At 39.1% G+C, this 23,751-nt stretch overlaps 1 protein-coding gene across 8 annotated transcripts in view; it reads right to left on the bottom strand.

Moving 5' to 3' along the window:
- The window catches only part of DEPDC5 (DEP domain containing 5, GATOR1 subcomplex subunit), a 117,169-nt gene that overhangs the window by 76,720 nt on the left and 16,698 nt on the right, over positions 1 to 23,751 (bottom strand). For all 8 annotated transcript variants that reach the window (XM_046640818.1, XM_046640817.1, XM_046640820.1 and 5 more), the window contains exons 9-17: positions 19,756 to 19,834; positions 18,771 to 18,832; positions 14,667 to 14,736; positions 14,270 to 14,342; positions 6,406 to 6,509; positions 6,058 to 6,132; positions 4,302 to 4,436; positions 3,394 to 3,455; positions 3,177 to 3,250 (exon numbers count right to left, since the gene is read on the bottom strand). In XM_046640818.1, the coding sequence (XP_046496774.1) occupies positions 3,177 to 3,250; positions 3,394 to 3,455; positions 4,302 to 4,436; positions 6,058 to 6,132; positions 6,406 to 6,509; positions 14,270 to 14,342; positions 14,667 to 14,736; positions 18,771 to 18,832; positions 19,756 to 19,834 (734 nt within the window). The remainder of the gene's footprint in view (positions 1 to 3,176; positions 3,251 to 3,393; positions 3,456 to 4,301; positions 4,437 to 6,057; positions 6,133 to 6,405; positions 6,510 to 14,269; positions 14,343 to 14,666; positions 14,737 to 18,770; positions 18,833 to 19,755; positions 19,835 to 23,751) is intronic.

Raw genomic sequence — 23,751 nt, 5'->3', positions numbered from 1 at the left:
GATATCTCCAAAGATTCTAGTATTATAACTCTTACGTATTTGATTAATGTACTTTTTAGATCAATTTTCATTATTAGCCAATAATACTTCGGGAGTAATAAGTTCTCACTGCAGAGAATTTGACTATACTTAGGAGGTCTTGTGGGAACACTTTGCCGCTTCTGAAGAAGCCTGCTGACAGGATGAGAACAATGGCCCTGTGAGCAGCTATCCTCTCAGGCCCTCTTGTTCCTGTCCCTGCGTGGCTCAAGCAAACAAGGCTCACAATGACATGAAAAGCAGGCTCGGGCCCTCCCAGCTCTCAGAGTCTGAAGCCCCTGAAGTGTGAATCCATGCTACATCTTAAATGGCACCAGAGAGAGAGCCAATGCAGGATGAAAAATAGTGACAAAGGAAGAAACTTTCAAGTTATTATAAAGTAAAATTTGAGGAAAGTGACATGCTTAAACTCATATACAATTTCATGTGTGCTATAGCTACTTTTTCCCTTAATTATTTCCTAAACTAAACTTAAAACAATGAAATATGGTGAATAATTAGTAGCTATTTTCTTATTAGCAAAAGATTCTGAATGTCTTAGTCAAAGATTACAAATCCAAAAATAATTAGAGGGCTGACAAAAAAGAAGATACATTGGTCTCTGAAATAAGTGAAAAAGAAATAAGCTCAAAATACTATTTTAGGGGGCTGGCCTGGTGGCGTAGTGGTTAAGTTGGCGTGCTCCACTTCAGTGGCCCAGGCTCAAGGGGGCAGACCTGGGTGCAGACCTACACTCACCAAGCCATGCTGTGGCGGTGTCCCACACACAGAACAGAGGAAGACTGGCACAGATGCTAGCTCAGGACAATGTTCCTCACCAAAAACAAAAAAAGAAGGAAAATCCTCTTTTACCTGAACAAGTTTTTCAAATAACAGTAACATAAACACAAGATGAGGAAGATTCTGAAGGCATCTTATTATGAAGCAATCACTTTTTCTTAATGTGATTTCGTCAGGAAATACGACAACACATAAGATTGAGCATCATTAAACAGTCACATATACACACATGTAAAGGAATAATACAGGTGACCAGCCAGAGAGTATCTCACTGGGCTACCTGAGAAGAGAGAAGCACACGGGAACAGGATAATCACAATGTGACCACACCATCCTTACAGAGAAGGCCAACCACTCTTCCCTGCTCATGAAACTGGCTCTTCATCTATGAATGATTACAACTAACCAGCAGTAACCCTCATACAAGGGTAATATGACTCATGACAAAGATAAAGGAAATACTATGAGGCTGAAGTCAACATTTGTGAGGAATTTACAAGCTGGTCTCCAACAAAGATTTGCAAGTACACAGAAGCCAAAATTGATGGTCCTATTGAGCTTAAGGCATGAACCAAGTGGTCTGCTGCCCCTCATGAGTTCTGGCTTAACACAGACAATCCAGAAGGGTAGAATGCTCTGGAAGCTGAACGGAAAGCAGCCATTAGCTATTGGGGACAGCACAGGAAGAACTCACAGAAAAGAGATGTTGAGCTGGGTCTTAGAGGATAAATAGGCATTTGTGAGGGAAAGGGCAGTAAAGAGGCCTTCTAGGCAGAAAAGCTCAGCTGTGAGAATGAGATGTGGGTGTCTGCCATGCAGAATGAAAGAGGGCAAATGGTGGGAGAGGGGGCCTCAGATGTCAAACGCTTTAGTCTTTATTTAGTCGGCATGAGGAATCAGAGGAAAAGAGCAGTAGGATTTAGTTTTCACAAAAATGACTCTGGCAACCATGTACAGCAATGATTGACAGATGCCAGTCCTCAGACCCCCAAGGTTCCTTAGTGCTACATCAGGACCTGCTATGAGGATAAAGAGGAACACTAATACTTTTTCACTGTTATATATTGGGATTCCAAGTAAGACTTTTACTTGAAGAAAGGGCCTTGTTGCTTAAGAAAAAAAATGAAAAAGGAAAGAAGAAAACCACTTGTCTAAAGGAGTAATTCTCAATGACAGGGGTGGGGGGATTTTGCCATTCAGGGCAATGTCTGCAGACATTTTTAGTTGTCACAACTGGGGGTGCGTGCTATTGGCATCTAGTGGGTAGAGGCTATGGATGCTGCTTGACATCCGACAACGCACAAGACAAGCCCCCAACAACAAAGAATGATCCAGCTGAAAATGTCAGTAGTGTCAAGGTTGAAAATCCCTGGCCTAAAGGATGGACTGAAGGAGAAAGACTAGAAATAGACACACTAATAAGATTATTGCAGTATTTCAAAAGGATGAGGACCAGGATAAGGCAGTGGCACTGGCCAAGGGATAAGAGACACCATTCTTTTTTTTTTTTTTTCCTTTTTCTCCCCAAAGCCCCCCGGTACATAGTTGTATATTCTTCGTTGTGGGTCCTTCTAGTTGTGGCATGCGGGACGCTGCCTCAGCGTGGTTTGATGAGCAGTGCCATGTCCGCGCCCAGGATTCGAACCAACAAAACACTGGGCCGCCTGCAGCGGAGCGCACCAACTTAACCACTTGGCCACGGGGCCAGCCCCAAGAGACACCATTCTTGAACTGGAATTAGCAGGAACACTGAGGCCTCATCTCATGTGAAGAAGAGACATGGAGATTTTTCTACAAACAGAGAAGGCCAGGCACAACGTTGGTCTGCTATGGTCTGTGGGAATTGGGAACAGTAGGAGTTGGCAACAGCAGTGGAAACAAGTCCTTCAAAATTTGTTTCTATTGTTTTCACTGTAGACTGCTCTTATGTTGCCACCACTGCTTTGTATGTAGAGAAGCTTTAAGCAAAAGTGAAAACTGAGGTTTCCACATTTTCTTAAAGATTTTATAAAAGATTTCTTAAAAGATTTTATAGGGGCTGGCCCCGTGGCCGAGTGGTTAAGTTCACGTGCTCCGCTGCAGGAGGCCCAGTGTTTCATTGGTTTGAATCCTGGGCGCGGACATGGCACTGCTCATCAAACCACGCTGAGGCAGCATCCCACATGCCACAACTAGAAGGACCCACAATGAAGAATATACAACTATGTACCGGGCGGCTTTGGGGAGAAAAAGGAAAAAAAATAAAATCTTAAAAAAAAAAAAAGATTTTATAGTGATAACTTAATAATTTGAAGAGAAAATGGCAAGGAAGTTATCTGAAAACCCTATCATCTACTATGAATCAAGATCACACCCACCTGTGGTTTATCCAGTGAGGAATATTGTAGTCATCACCCAGACGAGAATCGCACGGTGCACTCCGATTATGAAGCTGAAAGGGAAAGAGCCAGTGCACACATCAGGCAGAAAACAAGCAGGATGTGGACCTACTCCAACTCTTCTGTTTTGAACTATTCTCGAGATCATCCTGGTGCTGGAAACTGACCTTTAATAAGCAATCCAAAATCTAATTACCTTGAACAATGGGACAGCATGTAAAGGTTGCTCCCCCATGCACACCAAGTCCACGCCAATTCCTACAAAAGAAAAGACAAAAAGAGTTTGAGGGTGGGGAGGAAAGAGGTAGAGATAAGTGTTCCAATCTATAATTGATTTTATTTAACTGGATCAGGGTATGAGGCAAAGCAGACTTAACATCCTACAATTTATAACCTCATCAGTGCAGCCTACGCAGCAAAGAAGTAAATAGAAGCATTTTGTCTGTTTCTTCTTTACTAAGTGCCATCATATCTGCCACTATTCAATGCTTGACAATTAGCCTCTGACTGCTTTGCAGATCACGATTTGTCAAAAAGAAAACCAGGCCTCCATTACTCAAGTTTCAAGGCCAGAAAGGAAAAGGAACCTTGTCATTTTAGGAAAAAGCAAAACAATCCACACCACTCCAAAGAGCTTCTTTACTGGAATCAGGATTTACTTTCTGAACTCCATCTTGCTGTTGAAACACAAACCAAATTCGGGGTGTGGGGTATGGGCTGGGGAAGCATGGCCCATCACAGAGGGAGGACTAGACCAGATGGTCTGACGGTATCCCCCCAGATGGGCTGATGGCACACTGGTTCCTTAAAACAATCCCCCAAAAGGGTTCTCCAGTGTCAAATATGCTTGGGAAACTCAGAGTCCCGGTTATACTCTTTAGAGATAAACAAAGTACACTAACACATTAAAACCTGCAATTAGGGAATCTGCCCAACTGTGATGACCCAGCATTTCCCAGACTGATTAGTTCATGGAACTCTTTTTGTCACCTGACCTTATTCACATCCCCCGATCTCTGATGCACAGGGCCAGGGAAAGCTCAGAGCGCCAAGGGTAAGGCAGTCTATACACACTCAGAGACGGCACAGACTGGCAAGCATTACCGTTATCTATCATCCGCTGCTTGGTGAGGATCATGAGCAGACGGTCCACTTCAAACACGCCCACCCCAGGCGTGATCACCACAGACATCTGCCCCGTTCGGTCAAAGTTACGGTTGATGTAATGCTTGTCAAACACTTGAAACAAAGCAAAAAGTCCTCCAATGAAAATGTTACAGCTTTCTAGAAACCAGTCACTGGCAAGCAACTCTGTGCTGTCACAGCATCTTGTCCATATATCTTTTATAGCAATTGCCACATTCTGACCTGAATTCTAGCTGTGTGCATGTCTATCTTTCCCCTTCTACACTAAGAATGACTTGAACACAAGACTAAGTCACCGTTGCCTTTGTTAATTCTCATCGATGCCTAATATCTGCCTTGTGCAGTCTTAAATGCTCAAATTTCATGTTATTAATTTAAACCATCCACAAATTAGTCTGTATGAAAACTTATAATAATCAAATATTAACTTAAGACAATATTTAAGACAGTGACTAGAAACTTGGGGTGACTTTGTAAATTTGGCAACTTAATTTTTATTTTTGGCCTGTGCAATTCTTACTATGGAAAATCAGTGATATTCATGGGCCAGCCTGGTAGCGTAGTGGTTAAGTTCCCACGCTCCACTTCAGTGGCCCGGGGTTGGCAGGTTCAGATCCTGGGCATGGACCTACGCACTGCTTATCAAGCCATACTGTGGCAGGCATGCCACATATAAAGTTGAGGAAGATGGGGATGGATGTTAGTTCAGGGCTAATCTTCCTCAAAATAAATAAATAAATAAATAAATAAATAAATAAATAAAAGAAAATCAGTGATATTCAACTACGACAAAAAGACTTACTAATAAAAGACCCTGTGTTCCAGAATCCCTAGTACCTGGGTACAGACACATGGGAAGGCAATAGACATAGTGAAGTGACCACGCATCATCACTCCCACCACTGGCCAGTGCCAGACACACACCTAACCGGAGCTGGGCCAATCTGACTTGCCCTGCTGGAATGTGGTATTCTGAACAGAGAGCACAGACAGGGTTGCTGGGAGCTGAACATGGTTCCAGGAATTCCTGCTGCTCCATTTCCCAGAGCCACCCTTGGCCCCACCTTCTTCAGCATGGTGTTCAAGACTTTCCTGGCCACCCCACCAAGCCCCTTTATCCTTAGAGGACATTTCTTTTTGTTTAAATGAATTCAGTAGGTTTCTGTTATTTGCAAACAAAATCTCTCAACTAACACAGAAATGCAGGGACAAACATTCGGAAGAAATCACATCACACTGTTAACAATGGTCCCTCTTGAAAGGAGACTGATAGTGGAGGGAGGGGGTAGACCTTCATTTTCACTTAATATACCTCTCTATTACTTGAATTCTAGACACATGGGTCACTTTTGTAATTTAAAAAAATGTAGATTTTAAAAAAAATTACTTAGAAGCAGTTGAAGGATGGGGTGGAATATAATAAGAACACAGTTTTTAGTAAAACAAAGAGCCCAAGGACGATTCCCTCCAGCTCCTTCCTCTTAGGTTACCATGAGAAGCAGATAAGAATAGCAAGCTAATTTCCCAGCAGAAGACCTAAGCGCTAAATGTTGGCCATTAAAACCATCCAATCAAAAGTTATTGCTTTCAATTAATCTCAGAGGTGGATGCAGCATCATCAACTAGGTCTGGGTCTTTGGATATTAGTAAAGAGAAGTTCATAGCCATGTGGTAAGCAAGATGCCTGCTCACTGTGGCCGGCATCGTTACTCACCATTGAATGACAGATTGATAGCCTCTAGGTAGTTTCCTTGCGCTGAGGTAGAATTGTCTCCTAGAGGAAAGCCCTCTGAAGCAAAAAACACAAGAGAAGGAAAAACATCTCATGAAGGATGAAGTCTTAAAAAACAAGTGCAAAGTGTCTGGCTGCATAGGGTCCCCCCAACCCAGCAGCAGAGACATTATCAAACTTACTGCAGATATAATGAACAATTGCACCCAACCGGAAATAGAGAAACTATATACAACACAGGAAGGGAAACAAGTATGAACCTCTTCACCTCCCAGCCTCCATCCTACACCTCCTTTCCCTGATGCACCTTCTATTACCCGGATGCAGTACCTGCCTGTTCCAGTCGCACCAACACTGGATACTGGATGAAGAGTTTTTTAATGGTCACGAGGAGTGAAGTCCACTCTTCTCTCCTCTCATTCTGCACCACCACTCTGAAAGTAGTATTATCATAAAATAGATATTGAGCAGCTATTACATGTAGGACATCATGTCCCTTACAGGGTTTCAAGGAAAGGAGAAGATAGAAACCCCAGAGTTAGGGGAATTTATCATATAATAATAAGCAATAACGTCAAGTGCATTTAACAAACATTATCAAAGAAATGTAATCACATCAATAGTTACATAGATTGAAAAAAAAATTTAAAAATTGCCTTGAGATTATATTAATGCCCAATGTTGAGCAGAGATATGAACGTTCTCACATACTGAATTACAATTACATGGTATATATAAAAAGCATTAAAAGAAAACATCCATATATATGTTTTACATATATATCCAATAAATATATCTAGGTCAGGGAATTAGATTAGGAGAAAGGGATGGATGAGAATCTGTTTATTATATGCCTTCTGAACCTTTAAAACTTTGAACTATGTGAATGTAGTCCAAAAAATAAATAAAATTTAAATTAAAAAATTATATACATTTCCATTAACCTAGTAATTTTTATTCATTTTATTTATTTATTTATTTTGGTGAGGAAGATTGGCCCTGAGCTAACATCTGTTGCCAATCTTCCTCTTTATGCTTGAAGAAGATTGTTTCTGGGCTAACATCTGTGCCAACCTTGCTCTATTTTACGTGGATGCTGCCACAGTGTGGCTTGATGAGCAATGCTAGGTCTGTACCCGGGATCCAAACCCATGAAGCCAAGGTCACTGGAGCAGAATGGAGCAGAGAATGTGAACTTAACCACTATACCACCAGGCCAGCCCCAACCTAGTAATTTTAATGCTGGGAATTTATCCTAAAGAAACACATGGGACCCAGAATAGCCAACACAATATTGAAGGAAAAGAACAAAGTTGGAGAACTGACACTAGCCAACTTCGAGACTTACTATAAAGCTACATAACCAAGTCAGAGTGGTATTGGTGAAAGAAGAGACAAATAAATCAGTGGAACAGAATAGAGAGCCCAGAAATAGACCCACATAAATACAGTCACCTGATCTTTGACAAAGGAGCAAAGATAAAACAATGAAGCAAAATAGTCTTTTCAACAAATGGTGCTGGAACAACTGGACATCCACATGCAAAAAAACCTCAAACAAACATGAATCTAAACTTACAGGACCTACAGCCTTCATAAAAATTTACAAAAACTGGATCACAGACCTAAATATAAAACTCAAAAGTATAAAACTCCTAGATATGAAAACCTAGACGACCCTGGGTATGGTGATGCCTTTTTAGATACACAACCAAATGTACAACTCATGAAAGAAAAAACTGGTAAGCTGGACTTCATTAAAATTAAAAACTTCTGCTCTGTGAATAACAATGTCAAGAGAATGAGAAGATAAGCCACAGACTAGGAGAAAACATTTGCAAAAGACGCATCTCATAAAGGACTATCATCCAAAAATACACAACTCTTAAAACTCAGCAATACACAAAGAACTCAATTAAAAAATGGGCAAAAGCCCTGAACAGACATCTCACCAAAGAAGACATACAGATGGCAAATAAGCAGATGAAAAAATGCTCCACATCATATGTCATCAGGGAAATGCAAATTAAAGCAACAATGAGATACCACTACAGACCTATTAGAATGGCCAACTTCCAGAACACTGACAACACCAAGTGCTGACGAGGATGTGGAGCAACAGTAACTTTCATTCATTGCTGGTGGGAATGCAAAATGGTACGGCCACTTTGGAAGACAGTTTGGCAGTTTCTTAAAAAACTAAACATACTCTTATCATATGATCCAACAGTAATGCTCCTTGGTATTTACCCAAATGAGTTGAAAACTTACGTCTACACAAAAACCTGCATATGGATGTTTATAGCAACTTTATTTATAATTGGCAAAATCTGGAAGCAACCAAGATGTCCTTCAGTAGGTGAATGGACAAACTGTGGTACATTCAGACAATAGAATATTATTCAGTACTAAAAAGAAATGAGCTATCAAGCCATGAAAAGACACAGAGGGACCTTAAATGCATATTTTTAAGTGAAAGAAGCCAATATTAAAAGGTTACATATTGTATGATTCCAACTATAGAACATTTTGGAAAAGGTAAATCTATGGAGACTCAAAAAATCAGTGATTGTCAGGGGTTGGGTATGGGAGAAGGGATGAATAATCAGAGCACAGAGGAGTTTTAGGGCAGAGAACATACTGTATGATACTATAATCATACAGACATGTCATTATACATTTGTCCAAACCTACAGAACATACAACACCAAGAGTGAATTGTAAGGTAAACTATGGACTTTGGGTGATTGATTATGATGTGTTAACGTAGGTTTCTCAATTGTAAAAAATGCACCACTCTGATGAGAGATATTGATAATGGGAGGGGGGCATCATGCATGTGTTGGGGAAGGAGGTATATGAGAAATTTCTGTACCTCCCTCTCAATTTTGCTGTGAACCTAAAACTGCTCTAAAAAAACTCTCTTAAAAAATATTCAGGTATACATAACTATGTATCTCCCTATCACAGTGGTGTTATTTTTAAAATTAGAAAAAAATTAAATATGTAACAATAAGGAATAGTGAAAATTATGATAAATTTCAGCTTATGACAAAATATTATACAGCCATCAAACATGATGTGATCCTTTTTGATCATTGTTGAATATAGGTAATGGGTATATGGCAGTTCAAAATGCTATCCTCTTTACCTAAGTATATTTGACTTTATTAAAAACAAAAAAAGATCATCCAATTTTAAAACAGGCTACACAGAAAAAGATCTGGAGAAACATGCACCACAGTGTTAAAAATACTTCCCTTTGGATTTCAAAGTCAGACTGGAGTAACACAAAAAACATGAAAAAATGAGCTAAGAAGATGAATACACACCTCACAAAAGAGAAATACAAAGGCCAATAAACATGAGAAAACGTTCACTCTCAGAAATGAAAGAAATGAACATTAAGACTCAATGAAATAACTTTTCCTCCAATCCAGTTGGGAAAAAGCCAAAAAAGGAAAGAGTATTCAGTGTTGGTGGGAAGAGAGAAATAACACTACTGTTATGAAACCAGGATTTTCTCCTTCAATGTTTTTGGAGGGCAATTTGGCTGTACAAATGAAAAGCCTTAACAAAAATAGATACCCCTTGACCCAATAACTCCATTTCTGGGAATTTATCCTAAGGATAACTAAAGATATGCTTAAAAACTTAACCATAAGAACACTCATTGGTAAAACTATTGACAAAAGTGAAAAGTTGAAAGTCACCTCAGTGTTCAACAGTAGTTGGCAATGCAATGGAATTTCTATACAGCAATAAAAATGATGCTGTGGAGCAGAGTATTTCACATGGAATGGCATTCGTGATAGTGGAAAACACCAGTTTGAAACATCGAGCAGAAAAATCACAGGAGTGTGTGATCATATCTCTGTGAAAACTAATTTTGTCTCTATAAACAAAGAATAGGATTTGATGCACTCAGGCGATGATGACTATATCTAGGAGGTGGAATTGAGAATGTTCTGAATTACTCTTAACTGTATTTTGTGATTTTCCTAAAATGAATCTGTACTGTTTTTTTAAAGATTTTATTTTTCCTTTTTCTCCCCAATGCCCCTCAGTACATAGTTGTATATTCTTAGTTGTGGGTCATTCTAGTTGTGGCATGTGGGATGCCGCCTCAGCATGGCTTGATGAGTGGTCCATGTCTGCGCCCAGGATCTGAACCGGCGAAACCCTGGGCCGCCAAAGCGGAGTGCGCAAACTCAACCACCGGCCACGGGGCTGGCCCCTATACCATTTTTGTAGTTAAGAACAACACAGTCAAAGCTTCTTTCAATCTAAAAAATGTTCAGGATGACTTTTTAATGACATGGGGAAATTTTAACATATTAATGATATAGTTATATGTATATACAAATCTACATTCATAATTCATATATTCTTGCTTTATATAACATTTTAATATATTCATAATTATGCTCAAATGAATTCATACTCATTATGTAGATATAATTTCATATACTGTTAAGTCAAGAGAGTTCTCAGAATTCCAGGAATCCACTGAAATGGTATGAAGGGATGAACAGTGGTGTCAGGGAAGGAGATGGCCCATCACTTTCATGAAATTCTCACAGGGATATAGGACCCAATAGGAGATCAACAAATAATTTAAAGTATAGTCAGTATGGGGTTGAAGAACACAGTGATCAAAAGCACAGACGCTGAACTAGATTGCTTGAGTCAAGCGCATACTCCACCACTTAATTTTTCATGGACTTTGGGTAAATTACTTAAACTCTGTGTCCAAGTTTCCACTTCTCTAAAATAGGATAACAGTGACCCTCTCATAAGGATGTTGTGATATTTAAATGAATCAAGATATGTAAAGTTTTAGAATAGTGCCCTGTACATGGTAAGTCCTAAATAATAAATGATAATTATTTATTATCTTATTATCTCAGTAGGACAGTAGAGCCACTATTACTTTCTACCTTATGCTCTTCTATATTTTTCCAAATTTCTACAATGAACATGCACTATTTATTTTTTGGTGAGCAAGATTGGCCTTAGCCAGCATCTGTTGCCAATCCTCCTCTTTTTGCTTGAGGAAGATTGGCCCTGAGCTAACATCTGTGCCAGTCTTCCTCTATTTTGTATGTGGGACACCGCCACAGCATGGCTTGATGAGCAGTGTGTAGGTCTGTGCCCAGGATCCAAACCCACGAACCCTGGGCTGCCAAAGCAGAACACGCAAACTACCATGCCACCAGGCCAGCCCCAAAGAACATGCACTTATCTTTTAAATGATATGAAAGGGTAACCTGAAAAGTGATAAAGCAAATATAGCAAAATGTTAATTGTGGAACCCAGGTGGTGGGTATATGGGTGTTCACTGTACAATTCTCTCAACTTTTCTGTATGTTTGAAATTTTCCACAATAAAATATCGTAAAAAACACAAACACAAAAGATTATCTAAGCTAAAAACAATGTACAAATCTAGAGAAAATTCTGAGAAATTCTGGAGAGAAATCTGGATCAGGAAAAACATTTCGATAAGGAATGTCAGGACAATTGGTGAAATCTGAATACGAACTGTATGTTAGATAATGGCATTTATATCAATGTTAAATGTCCTGAACATCACTATATTTTGGTTATATAAGAGAATGCTCTTGTTCTTAGGAGATGTATGATGAAGTATAAGATAATTATGTACTATTAAATGTTAATAATTGGTAAATCTAGGTGAAAAGTACACAGATATTCATTATAGTCTTCTTTCAAATTTCCTATAGGTTTTAAAATTTTTAAATAAAATGTTATCCAAAAAACTGTCTTAGGGGCCAGCCCAGTGGCATAGTGGTTAAGTTCGTGCGTTCAGCTTCAGCGGCTTGGGGTTCGGAGGTTCAGATCCCAGGTGCGGACCTACACACCACTCATCAAGCCATGCTATGGCGGCATCCCATATACAAAGTAGAGGAAGACTGGCACAGACGCCAATTCCTATTCTTTAGGAATGCTATTACAAAGTTGAAAAGGGAAAAATACTCTACAAGTTGGCATTTGGTGCTAGCTTGATGCTTAGGAAGGAACCAGCTACAAAGAAATATGTTTAAGGCTCCAGATTGGGTGTTTGAGGGAGATTGGCCATTTGAGACAAAAACTAAGCCCACGTAGTAGAGTGTTACCGGCAAAACAGAGAGACATTGTATTTTCAAGTCTGAGGTAGGAGGGGAAACTAACAAGGAGCTCCTCCTCTCAGTTACAGAAGGAAAGAGTGGGAGGAAGCAAGACTGAATCAGTAGCCGCATACTGAGTTAGAGAGCAGTCTCTAAGCACTTTAACAAGTGTAGTCAGATGATGAAATGCGCCTATTACCAAAGGGGTTGGTTTTGACTTAAACACAAAATCTTTGTACCTTAGGCAAGAATAAAACGCCTTCTGAAAAGCAAAAGACTTCCTAAAGTCCATTTTGACGTCTACTCTATCCTCTACCTGAAGTGCCAATAATCATGTGGTAGATTTCTCCACATAGCTGAGAATTTAAAAGGTCAAAGTCCTACAGCTCCACGCCATCAAGTAACCCAATCCAATTGCATCTGGTATGCTTCCATCATCTCATAAAGTATCTCCTTATTCAGTGGCACTGTTGGGAGAACCGAACTGATCCGCATCCTGTGGTGATGCAATGTAAAGTACAAGGCATCAGAATGAGGTCAGTCTTACTAAAAAGGTTCAACCTAAATCCAATCAAGTCTTAGAGCAGGACTTCTCAACCTGCGCACTACTGACATTTTGGACCAAATAACTCTTTGTTTTGGGGGAAGGGGGGCTCTCCTGTGCACTGCAGGATGTTTAGCAGCATGCCTGGTCTCCACCCACTAGATATCAGCTGCATAACCTCCCCTTCCCACACACTCACTCCCACCATTTTGACAAATAAAAAAATGTCTCTAAACATTGCCAAATTGCTGTCCTGGGGCACAGAGAAATCACCCCAGTTGTAACCTCTAGCTTACAGAAAATAAACAAAGACCACCAGAAGAATGCAATCAGACAAATCCAGAAAGGGTCTTCTACTGTCTCCCTACTCAAAATGTGGTGCAAAAACAAGCAAACTGTACAAACACAGGAGCTAGTTAGACAAGCAGAGCCAGGCCCACCCCCAGAACTCTGATTGGAATCAGCACTGTAACATGATCCCCAGGGGGTGGTTCATAAGCACACTAAAGTTTGAGAGGCACAGTTCTCCAGGACTACTGACCTAGATTCTTCAATAAGTCAACAGTTGGGAAGTGAAAAAGGGGAAATTGTTTCAAATTTAGACTTAAGAAGCAGACCAAACATAAGAACTTTTTTGGAGACATTAAGGAAATCTGAATATGTACTGGATATTGGATAATATTATAGAATTATTAATTTTGTGAAATGTGGTTGTGGTTATATATCATGGTTATATATGAAAATGCCCTTATTTTTAGATATGCATAGGAATGAAATGTTATAATATCTATAATTTACACTAAAATAAAATTTAGCCAAAAAACAGATAAGGCAAATATGGCACAATAACTGTTAAATCCAGGTGTTAGGGATATGAGTTCATTACATTATTCATTTTTCTTTTCTTCAAGTTTGAAATTTTTCACAGTACAAAGTTTGGCAAGTCTAGGGGGCCAGCCTGGTGGCATAGTGGTTGGGTTTGCAAACTCTGCTTCAGCAGCCTGGGGTTTGCAGGTTTGGATTACGGGCGTGGACCTACACACTGCTCATCAAGCCATGCTGTGGCGGTGTCCTACATACAAAATAGAGGAAGACTGGCAAGATGTTAGCTCAGCGACAATCTTCCTCAAGCAAAAAGAGGAGGATTGGCAACAGATGTTAGCGCGGGGCCAATCTTCCTTACCAAAAAAAAAAAAGTTTGGATTGTCTAAATGCAATGTGGTATCCTGGATCGGATCCTGGAACAAATAAAAGTACCTAAGTGGAAAAACTGGTGAAATTTGAGAAAAGTCTGAAATTTAGTTAACAGTAATGTACCAATGCTAATCTTGTAGTTTTGATAAATGTACCTTGGTTATGAAATGTTAACAGAGGAAACTGGGGGCAGGGCATATGGAAACTGTACTATCTTTGCAACTTCCCTCTATATCTAAAATTACTCCAAAATAAAAAGGCTAATTTTTTTTCTAAAGTTAGGAAAGAAACAACCAAAAAAAGGCACAGCAAACACCCAAACATACTTATAAAAGTCTTCATAGAATCGCCCCTTGTGATCCTGTCGAATTGAAGCTCGGTTTATTTCAGGAAATTCATCTGAAATAGAGAAAAGCATATATGTAGATCAGATTGAAAGGGAAATTCAGTTTTTCTGCTCCCCCTTCTGGGTTGAAGATTTGCATCACCAAAAAAAATAAAGATAATTATACTTCTATTAAGTTGGTTTTAAGATGAATCACAGCCCACAGACTTCTTGCATCCACTAATAGACTTTGCTATTTTCTATTTTACCCCGTCCTCATAACAGAAATGGTGAGAAAAATGGAGCAGTGCAAAGGGAAAGAGGATGATAAGGAATGGATGGGGATGGGGGTGGGGGAAGCTTAATAAAAAATAACTGTAGGAGAAAGACTTACTCACCAAGAGATTTCGCATCATAGAAAGTTCTAGAAAATAGGACCACTGTCACTTCATGACTACAGTTCTTCTCCTAGGTATGAGTAGAGAAAAAGAGGGCTCAAGTTTATTTCATTTACTTCACTATGAAGCATAAAAATAATATTCTCAATTCTAGTAGGCTCAGCAGCAGTGCACAGTATTGGAAAACTTCATGTAATTGTAGGTTGCATAATACAGTGGACAGAAAACTGCTGGGAGTCAGAAGCCCTGGCTCTGAAACTTACCACTACATGACCTTGGGCAAGTTACCTAAAGTCCCAGGAATGTGCAAAGAGCTTTGAAAACTGCAAATCACCAATAAGTATGGGTCGCTGTCTCTCATCTGTTGACTTGGCATGAAACAGATCAGCCCAGTGTCAGAGGATCATGGTATTTGTACCTGCTTCACAGTGTTTTTTAATTTCTTCAGAACTGTAGTGTAGGGAACAAGAACAGAACCCATGGTGGTGGATGTAAGAATCAAACACACTCCCATATCCTACCACTAACATAAATAAGGACTGGGGGCTGCTCGAGATGCAAGGGTCGAACCCCAGGCAATGAATTACCTTTGGACTGGGATGAGGACAAGTGAGAATAAACATTTCCATGGAGTCTGGAGATCAAGGTTCTGGAAGTAGGGTGTTTACAGATGGTATGAAATTTGGCTTGCACCAGTGAGCCAGCAAGCTCAGTTTCAGTTCCTCCTGGGTATTTGAAAACAACTCCTACATTGACTAACCCTATCTCTAACCCAAGCATACTTACTGACAACACAATTCAGCATGTGCCATATAAGGTATATATATAACATAATGCACATTACATGCCACCTTACATTCTTCCATGGATATATACTAAAGTGGACAGAAATTCCTAAATACAAGCCACAGTACCAAGAGCAGAGTGCCAGGAAAGAGTAGACCTTCATTAGCCACCAACTAATTTACTGGACTCCCAGAGCTCCACACTTAGCTCCAAACTTCTCTGATTTTGGTATACCTGACATACAGAAAAAATGCCTTACAGTGGGCTGGTGTGGGCATATGGGCCTCTCAACTCATACGTGACAGAGGAGATAACACAGAACAGTGGTGACATGGCCTGGGATTACAGAAACATAGACAGGGGAGCACGAGGTGATGATCTCAGGCCAACTCTGGAAGAAAGGATGGAACTGGATTAGAATCATCACTCTGCTTACAGGCTATTGATCATAGGCAAGTTCTCCAACCTCTTTGAGCTGTACTTTCCCTACCTGTGAAATATGGACAAAAGGATTAAGTGAGATAATGTGGGTAAAACACCATGATACCTGGGATGTCAAAATACTCAATAAATGTTAACTAAGACTACTATTATTACCCCTGCTACGTCTATATTTAGGGCTCAGAAAAGAATTCATAAACTCCCATGCTCGATCCTGCTGTCCACAGTGTTAGCTTTATGTTATTCAACAGGCTCTATGAAGAATAAACAACCTTCACCAAACTTCATTAAATAAATACGGAATGGTTACAGAAAGTTATTTTAATTCAAGTTCTTGCTTTAATACCAAGTTCTTAATTTTAAAAAACAAATTCTAAGAGCGAAGTCCTGTAAACTAATGACTGGGCCTATGCCAAATCTTGTCCTTACATCTCATTGTATATACACTCACAGAAACTTGGGTTAGGGGATATCTAAAGGGCAATCGAACGAGACTTGAAATGGAGGTTTTCATAAACACAATATTGAAACGGCCACTATGTGGCCCGAGGTGACCATTATTCAGCCCACTCCCAAGGCCTGGCTTCCTGCTGTCCCTGCTGTTTGTGCTCCGCTTTAGGCCCCATACTCAGGCAGACACGAAGGCCTGATTACCCTTAAGCCACATGACCACAGAAGCTTCCTAGCTGGTCTGCTTAATTCCTGTCTGTCCCTTCACCAAATTGCTCCTGGCCACTGGACTACTCTTCCTCAAATTCTCTCCAGCGTTGATCACATTGATCCCCTATTCAAGAATTTTAATAGCTACTGCAGGCCTAGCATGACCTGACCCTATCCTTCTAATCCAATCTTATTAATTGATTATTCCCCACAAATCTTCTGTGGAGGAGCATAAGACCACACCCCACTCTCATGCCCATTTTCATCCTTTTGCTCATACGGTTCTCTTCATCTGAAACATCCTCTGTTTTCCTTTCCAACCATCCAAACCTTCCTTAGCCTTCCAAGTCCAGAAATAAATAAAATTCTAACCCTAAAACATACGGTTTGCTGTTGTTTCAAATACATAGATCCAAGCTCCCCAGCAGGTTTGCAAGTTCTCTGAGGGCAAGCATCACACTTCTGTATCTCTAGCCTTCACAGCTGAAGGATACTGCTGCCATATTGCTGAGGAAGGAGAATGGAACTTAGATTCCAGCGAGACCTAGATCCTACTGAGACCCTGCCATGTGCAGAGACTTTAAAACACCTTGTGAGAAGGCACTATTATTATCTCCATTTTGCAAACAAGGAAACAGAAATTACTTCTCCAAAATGAAAAAGCTAATCAAAGTTAAAGCATAATTTTAAACCCAGTCTGTTTTAATCCAAACTCCATGCTCTTTCCTACTATATAATACGACCTCAAATAGCTCTCATATTTAGGTCTTTGATCCATTTGAGTTAATTTTTGTATATGATGTAAGGTAAGGGTCCAAATTCATTCCTTTGCAGATGGATATTCTGTTGTCTCAGAACCATTTCTTTCTGTTTTTTTTAAAGATTTTTTCTTTTTCTCCCCAAGGCCCACCCCCCCCCCCCCCCCCCCCCCCTCCCACACAGTTGTGTATTTTTTTTTCAGTTGTTGGTCCTTCCAGTTGTGGCATGTGGGATGCCACCTCAGCGTGGCCTGATGAGCAGTGCCATGTCCATGCCCAGGATTCGAACCAGCAAAACCCTGGGACACCGAAGTGGAGCACGCGAACTTAACCACTCGGCCACAGGGCCGGCCCCTCAGAACTATTTCTTGAAGAGACTATTCTTTCCCTCATTGAATGGACTTGACATACCTGTCTAAAATCAACTGACCATAAATGTATGGGTTGATTTCTATACTCTCAATTCTATTCCATTGGTCTATATATCTATCTTCACGCCAGTACCATACTGTTTTGACTACTTTGACTTTGTGGTAAGTTTTGAAATTAGGAAGTGAGAGTCCTCCAACTTTGTTCTTCTTTTTCAAGACTGTTTTGGCTATTCAGAATCCCTTGCAATTCCACGTAAATTTTAGAATCAGCTTTTCCATTTCCGCAAAAAAAGCCATTGGGATAGGCTTTGATAGGGACTGTACTGAACTATAGTTTGCTCTGGGGAGTACTGCCATTTTAACAATATCAAGTCTTCCAATCTATGAACATAGGTTGTTTTTCATTTATTTAGGTCTTTGTTAATTTCTTTCAGCCACGTTTTGTAGATTTTAGTGTACAAGTCTTACACCTCCTGAGATAAATTATTCCAAGGTATTTTATTCTCTGTGATGCTCTTGTAAATGAAATCATTTTTAAGTTTAATTTCCTTTTTAAATTTTGATTGTTTTTTAATTTCCTGTTTGAATTATTTATTGCTGATGAAACATAACTGATTTTTTGTGTTAATTTTGTATCCTGCAACTTTATTAGCTCTATATTATATTATTAGCTCTAATAGTTTTTTGTGTGTGGATTTTTTTAGGATTTTCTGCATAGAAGATGTCATCTGTAAATAGAGATAATTTTACTTCTTTGATGACATGGATGCCTTCTATTTCTTTTTCTTGCCTAAGTGCTCTGGCTAGAACTTCCAGAACAATGTTGAATACCAGTGGTGACAGCAGTTATCCTTATCTTGCTCCTCATCCTAAGGGGCAAAGTTTTTAGTCTTTTACCATTGAGTTTAATGTTAGCTATGGCCTTTATCATGTTGAAGTGATTAAGGCAATTTAAATCTAGAGCCTTATCAATTTAGGCTTTAGGTAAGATATCTCCATTAAAGGCAGCCTAATGGAAACAGTGTGTTTTAAAATCTGCACTGAGTAATGTTTACTCGATGAGATTCAGTGCATAAGAAGAAACATACCTTCCACTTGGTAAAAAGATCAGCAAGGAAACCATTCACAGCTTTCTCAAAATATAGATCCCCTGAAAAGAAATGAGAAGAGGGTAAGGATTATCTTTATTTCTTGCTTACAATTTCTTCTCTCAGTAAAGTAACAGGAATGGGACCAGTTAAAGAGAGGGTGGGTTCTGCTATATCATAAAACAAGATCATAAAAACCAGATGTATAAAAGTGGTTTCAACCTAGACTTTCTAATGAGCCAAATTTAATATTTGCCTCACCCAGCAAGAGACCATGGCTCCAAGGTAAAATTCAAGATTGAAAAAGCTTTGGTGATTGAAAAAATACAGGTGTATCTTCAGAATGAGAGAACCACCTAACCTATAAATATGGTTATTCTTATAACGATGCTCAAAGTTTGTTAGAAGATGATCTGGGAGATCCTGAGCCTTCACTGAATTATCATTTGCAGTTCCTGCTGTTCTCAAGTGACTTTGATGACCAACAGCAAAAATTAACTTGTAATTTTACTAAACAAATTTGAATTGCATGCACCATGAGGCTGGTGTGCTGGACACAGTATCCACCACATCTCATAGCAGCTTTACTGTTCTCTACTTATTATGTGGTAATTCTAATAAAATGAGACAAACATGGAGAGTTCTGTGAGTGATAGGGAATGAAAAATATCAAAGAAAGTGTTGGTTTCTAGACATAGAGTCACTCTCCCTGTGATTTTTCATCCTGTACTTATAGAATAGTTAAAGATCTGAGAAGTCAGATTTTTTCATTAGTACTTTACTACATTTATGGGATTCACTATGTATATATAAAATATATAAAAATATTAAATTACTTTTAATTAATTTATCATTTGAGAATTTGTAAAGATCTCATGACACATCTTTAGAGAATGTCAAGAGCTTACTGTAAAATGATACCAACTTGGGGGAAACCAGAAACTTCTCCCCAGTGGCAGTTACAATCAGCACTTAGGAACAGTACCATAAATATCAAAATCCCACATTTCACAGCTCATCTGAATAAATATGTAAACCATAGCCGACGTAGAACGGAACACCACCTGAAATAAACAAACAAAATTGCATTAAAAAGCAATTATATAGAGAGTTTCAGTTCTGCAAGATGAAAAAGTTCTGGAAATCTGTTTCACAACAATGTAAATATATTTCACACTACTGAACTGTTCGCTTAAAAATGGCTAGGATGATAAATTTTATCTTTTTTAAGATAAAGATAAAGCAATGGTGGAAGATTTCTCTTTAGTGTGACATGAGACTTCTAAAAGCAAGCTTCATCCCTGGCATCATAGGTCATAAGAAGAAGATATTGTCCTTTGCCTCTTGGATCTTATAGTAGAGGATAAAGACGTGCAAAATATTGCAACATATATAAACATTCCATGAACGTTCCTACAAGAAACGTAGAAGGGGCAGTGAATCTACCTGGGAAAGTCAAGGAAAGCTCATCATGGAGGCAGAACTTGGGCTAAGACATGCCAGTTATGAGCTGCCAGTCTAATAAATTATAATTCATATCATACCCCTCTCCCCCCTCGCAGAACCCAGACTGCCTCCAGGAAAAACGTTAAGTGGTTTTCTGGGCCTACGCGTTTTACCATAAAATCCCTTAGGCAGGCGTTTCCCTCCTCCAAAAGGCTCTAAAGAGGTTTGGCAGGAAAGCAAAATGTCTGACTCTCCATTAGTACATTAGAGAACTTGCTCCTTAAAGACAGAAGAATGTTCACCATTCACTTCCCAGGGCTTTTTGTAGTCTCTGGGGCATAACAGACACTTGATAAATTTGCTGACCCTCTCCGATACATGGAAACACAAAGACTCAGAGAAAATGTACCTTTCAAAATGTCAACTGTTATTATCTCTGGGGACTGGCATTATGAGTGATTTAGCTTCTTTTTTAATCTTTTTGTTTACCTTTTTTTTAAAGATTGGCACCTGAGCTAACAACTGTTGCCAATCTTCTTCTTTTTTTTTTTTTTGCTTTTTCTCCCCAAATCCCCCCATTGGCACGTGGGATGCCACCTCAACATGGCCTGATGAGTGGCGCCATGTCTGTGCCCAGGATCAGAACTGGCGAAACCCAGGGCCACTGAGGCGCAGCATGCGAACTTAACCACTCGGTCACAGGGCTGACCCCATATTTACCTTTTTAAATTATAAATATTTCAGAGAAACAAAAATATATACTGTCTAATTTTTTAATAATAAACATGAATGCTTTTATAATTAAAGAAGTTATTTTTTAAAGGGTACCATTTTAGGCAAAATTATTCTAGAGATAGAAGCAGATCAGTGGCTGCCCGTGGAGGGGTATTAAGGGCAAATGGGCACAAGGGAACTTCTGGGGATGATGGAAATATTCTATACTTGATTGTGCTGATGGTGGTGTATACTCAAAATTCATTAAACTATACACGTAAAATGGATGTGTTTTACTCTATGAAAACTATGTTTTATTAGGCGGTTTTAAAAGGTAATTTTCTAGATCTGGTTAAGACACTCCATTTTTATAAAGCATTGTGTCTGTATGTATGTACACAAATATATAAAGTGATATTTTTAGTTATGTCTGTTTTACAGCTTTTTTTAATGTGCCCCTCACTTTGAAACTGTAAAACTATCAGTTATATTGTTATATTCAAATTACCCTCCCAATGATCCCTTCCTTTTTTGTTTTTAGATAGATTTTTTTAAAGATAAAATTGACATAACACAAAATCCACCATTTTTAGTGAATTCAGTGGTTCTTAGTATATTCATAATGTTATGCAACCATCACCACTATCTAATTCCAGAACATTTCAATCACTCCAAAAAGAAACACCATACCTATCAGTAGTTACTCCCCGGGAACCACTAACCTACTTTTTATCTGTATGGATTTGTCTATTGTGAACACTTCATATAAATGAAATCATACAATGCGGTCTTTCGTAACTGGTTTCCTTCACTTAGCCTAATGTTTTCAAGGTTCATCCATGTTGTTGAATGAATCATTACTTCATTCTTTTACTGAATAACATTCCATTGTATGGGTATACCATACTGTTTTATCTCTTCATCAGTTGATGGATATTTGGGATGTGTCTACTTTTTGGCTATTATGAATATTGCCACTACAAACATTTGTGTGCAAGTTTTACATGAACATATATTTTCAACTCTCTCACATATATACCTATGAGTGGAATTGCTGGGTCATACAGTAATTCTACATTTAACTTTCTGAGAAACCACCAAACTGTTCCACAGCAGCTGCACCATTTTACATTTCTACCAGGAGTGTGTGAGGGTTCCAATTTCTCCACATCTTCTCCAACACTTGTTATTTTCCTTCAGAAAAACTTTTATTTTTATTATAACCATTCTAGTGGGATTGAGGTGGTATCTCATTGTGGTTTTGATTTATAGTTCCCTAATTACTAATGATATTGAGCATCTTTTCACGTGTTATTGGCCATTTGTATATCTTCTTTGGAAAAATGTCTATTCAAATCATTTATTCACTTTTTAATTAAGCTGCTTGCCTTCCTTTTATTTTTTTAAGTGAATTGATCATTTACTGTATTTGAATGTCTTTCAAAGATACCTTGAAAAATTCTAGTTAATGTTGGTTAGAACTTTTTCTATATTTTAATATTTATATCGACATATATCTATTAATACCCATATCATACAGTTAATGTTGTCATTCTGCACTTGAAATTTGGGGTGCTTTTTATTATTTTATTATGAAAATTTTCAAACACACAAAAAAGTTGAAAATATATAGCAAACACCCACAAACCCACCATCTTCGATGACATTTGCTTTCTCCTTTATCTATTATCATCTATCCATCTCTTTATGCATCAATCAATCCATTTGTTTTTTTCTATATAAAAATAAGCTGCAGACATCAATACCTCCTTTTCTTTTAAATTTGTTACTTCTAATCTTTTGTGGGCTGAAAAAGCAGATAATTGAACTGGTTATAAAGTTTATCTAAAGTAAGTGGGCCTTGTGACATTAATTAAACTTTGCAGTGCCAATTTCTCCTCATAAAATCAACTCTTGTTTTCCTAATCAGACTATGAATTCTTAAGTGGGGAGAGCATGTCTAAAATTTCATTCAACAAACAACTGAGAGATGACTAAGTGCCAAGAGCCACACCAGAGAATTTGGGGATATAAAGGTAAAAGATACAGTCCTTGCCCTCAAAGTGCCTGCAGTCTGGTGGCAAGGCACGCAAACAACATATCCACTGTGGTATGCTAAGTGCTAACATATGCATATGTCCAGGGTGTCATGGGGCACTTCCAGCCTGGTGGACCAAGAAGGCTTTCCAGAAGCAGAGAAGCTGAGACTAGCACTAAGGGATGGATGGAACGGCTTGGCAAAGGGAGAAGTCAAGATCTAAGCATCCCAGGCAGGAGAGAGGAGCATGTACAAAGGCACGGAGGCAAAAGAGAACATGGTACGTTTGAGGAACAATGAATGGCTCCCATGGCTAGGACATGCAGTGAAGGGGAAATACATGGGAAAAGCAACAAAATTAGCTCCAGATTCAACTGCCTGCCCAGATTTCTCGACTCAGATGTCCAACAAGAATCTCACAAACTGAGATTTGTTTCCTCCCCTATTCCTCCCGAGTCTTCCCCATCTCCTAAATGGCACCACCAACCATCTACCCAGCTGCTCAATTCTTTTCTTTCCTTCACTCCTCACATCCAACTCATCAGCTAGTTCTGTGGACTCTACCCCAAAATGTATCTCAAATCTGCCCACATCTCTCCACTGCTACAGCTCCCACTCTAGTCCATGCCACCATCTTCTAACTTCCTAACCCATTTTTCTGCTTCAATCTTGCCCCTACAAAAAATTCTGTACACCAGAGCCAGATGGGCTAAGGCATGTACTGTCGATGCCTAGCCAATATCCTTTCTTCCTAAGTAACAGGAAGTTGATTCTATTCTGGCA

The sequence above is a fragment of the Equus quagga genome, chromosome 15 (assembly GCF_021613505.1).
Source record: "Equus quagga isolate Etosha38 chromosome 15, UCLA_HA_Equagga_1.0, whole genome shotgun sequence".
Classification (NCBI taxonomy): Eukaryota; Metazoa; Chordata; class Mammalia; order Perissodactyla; family Equidae; genus Equus; species Equus quagga.
The sequence above is the reverse complement of the archived record's forward strand: the minus strand, read 5'-3'. Positions and strand labels throughout refer to the sequence as shown.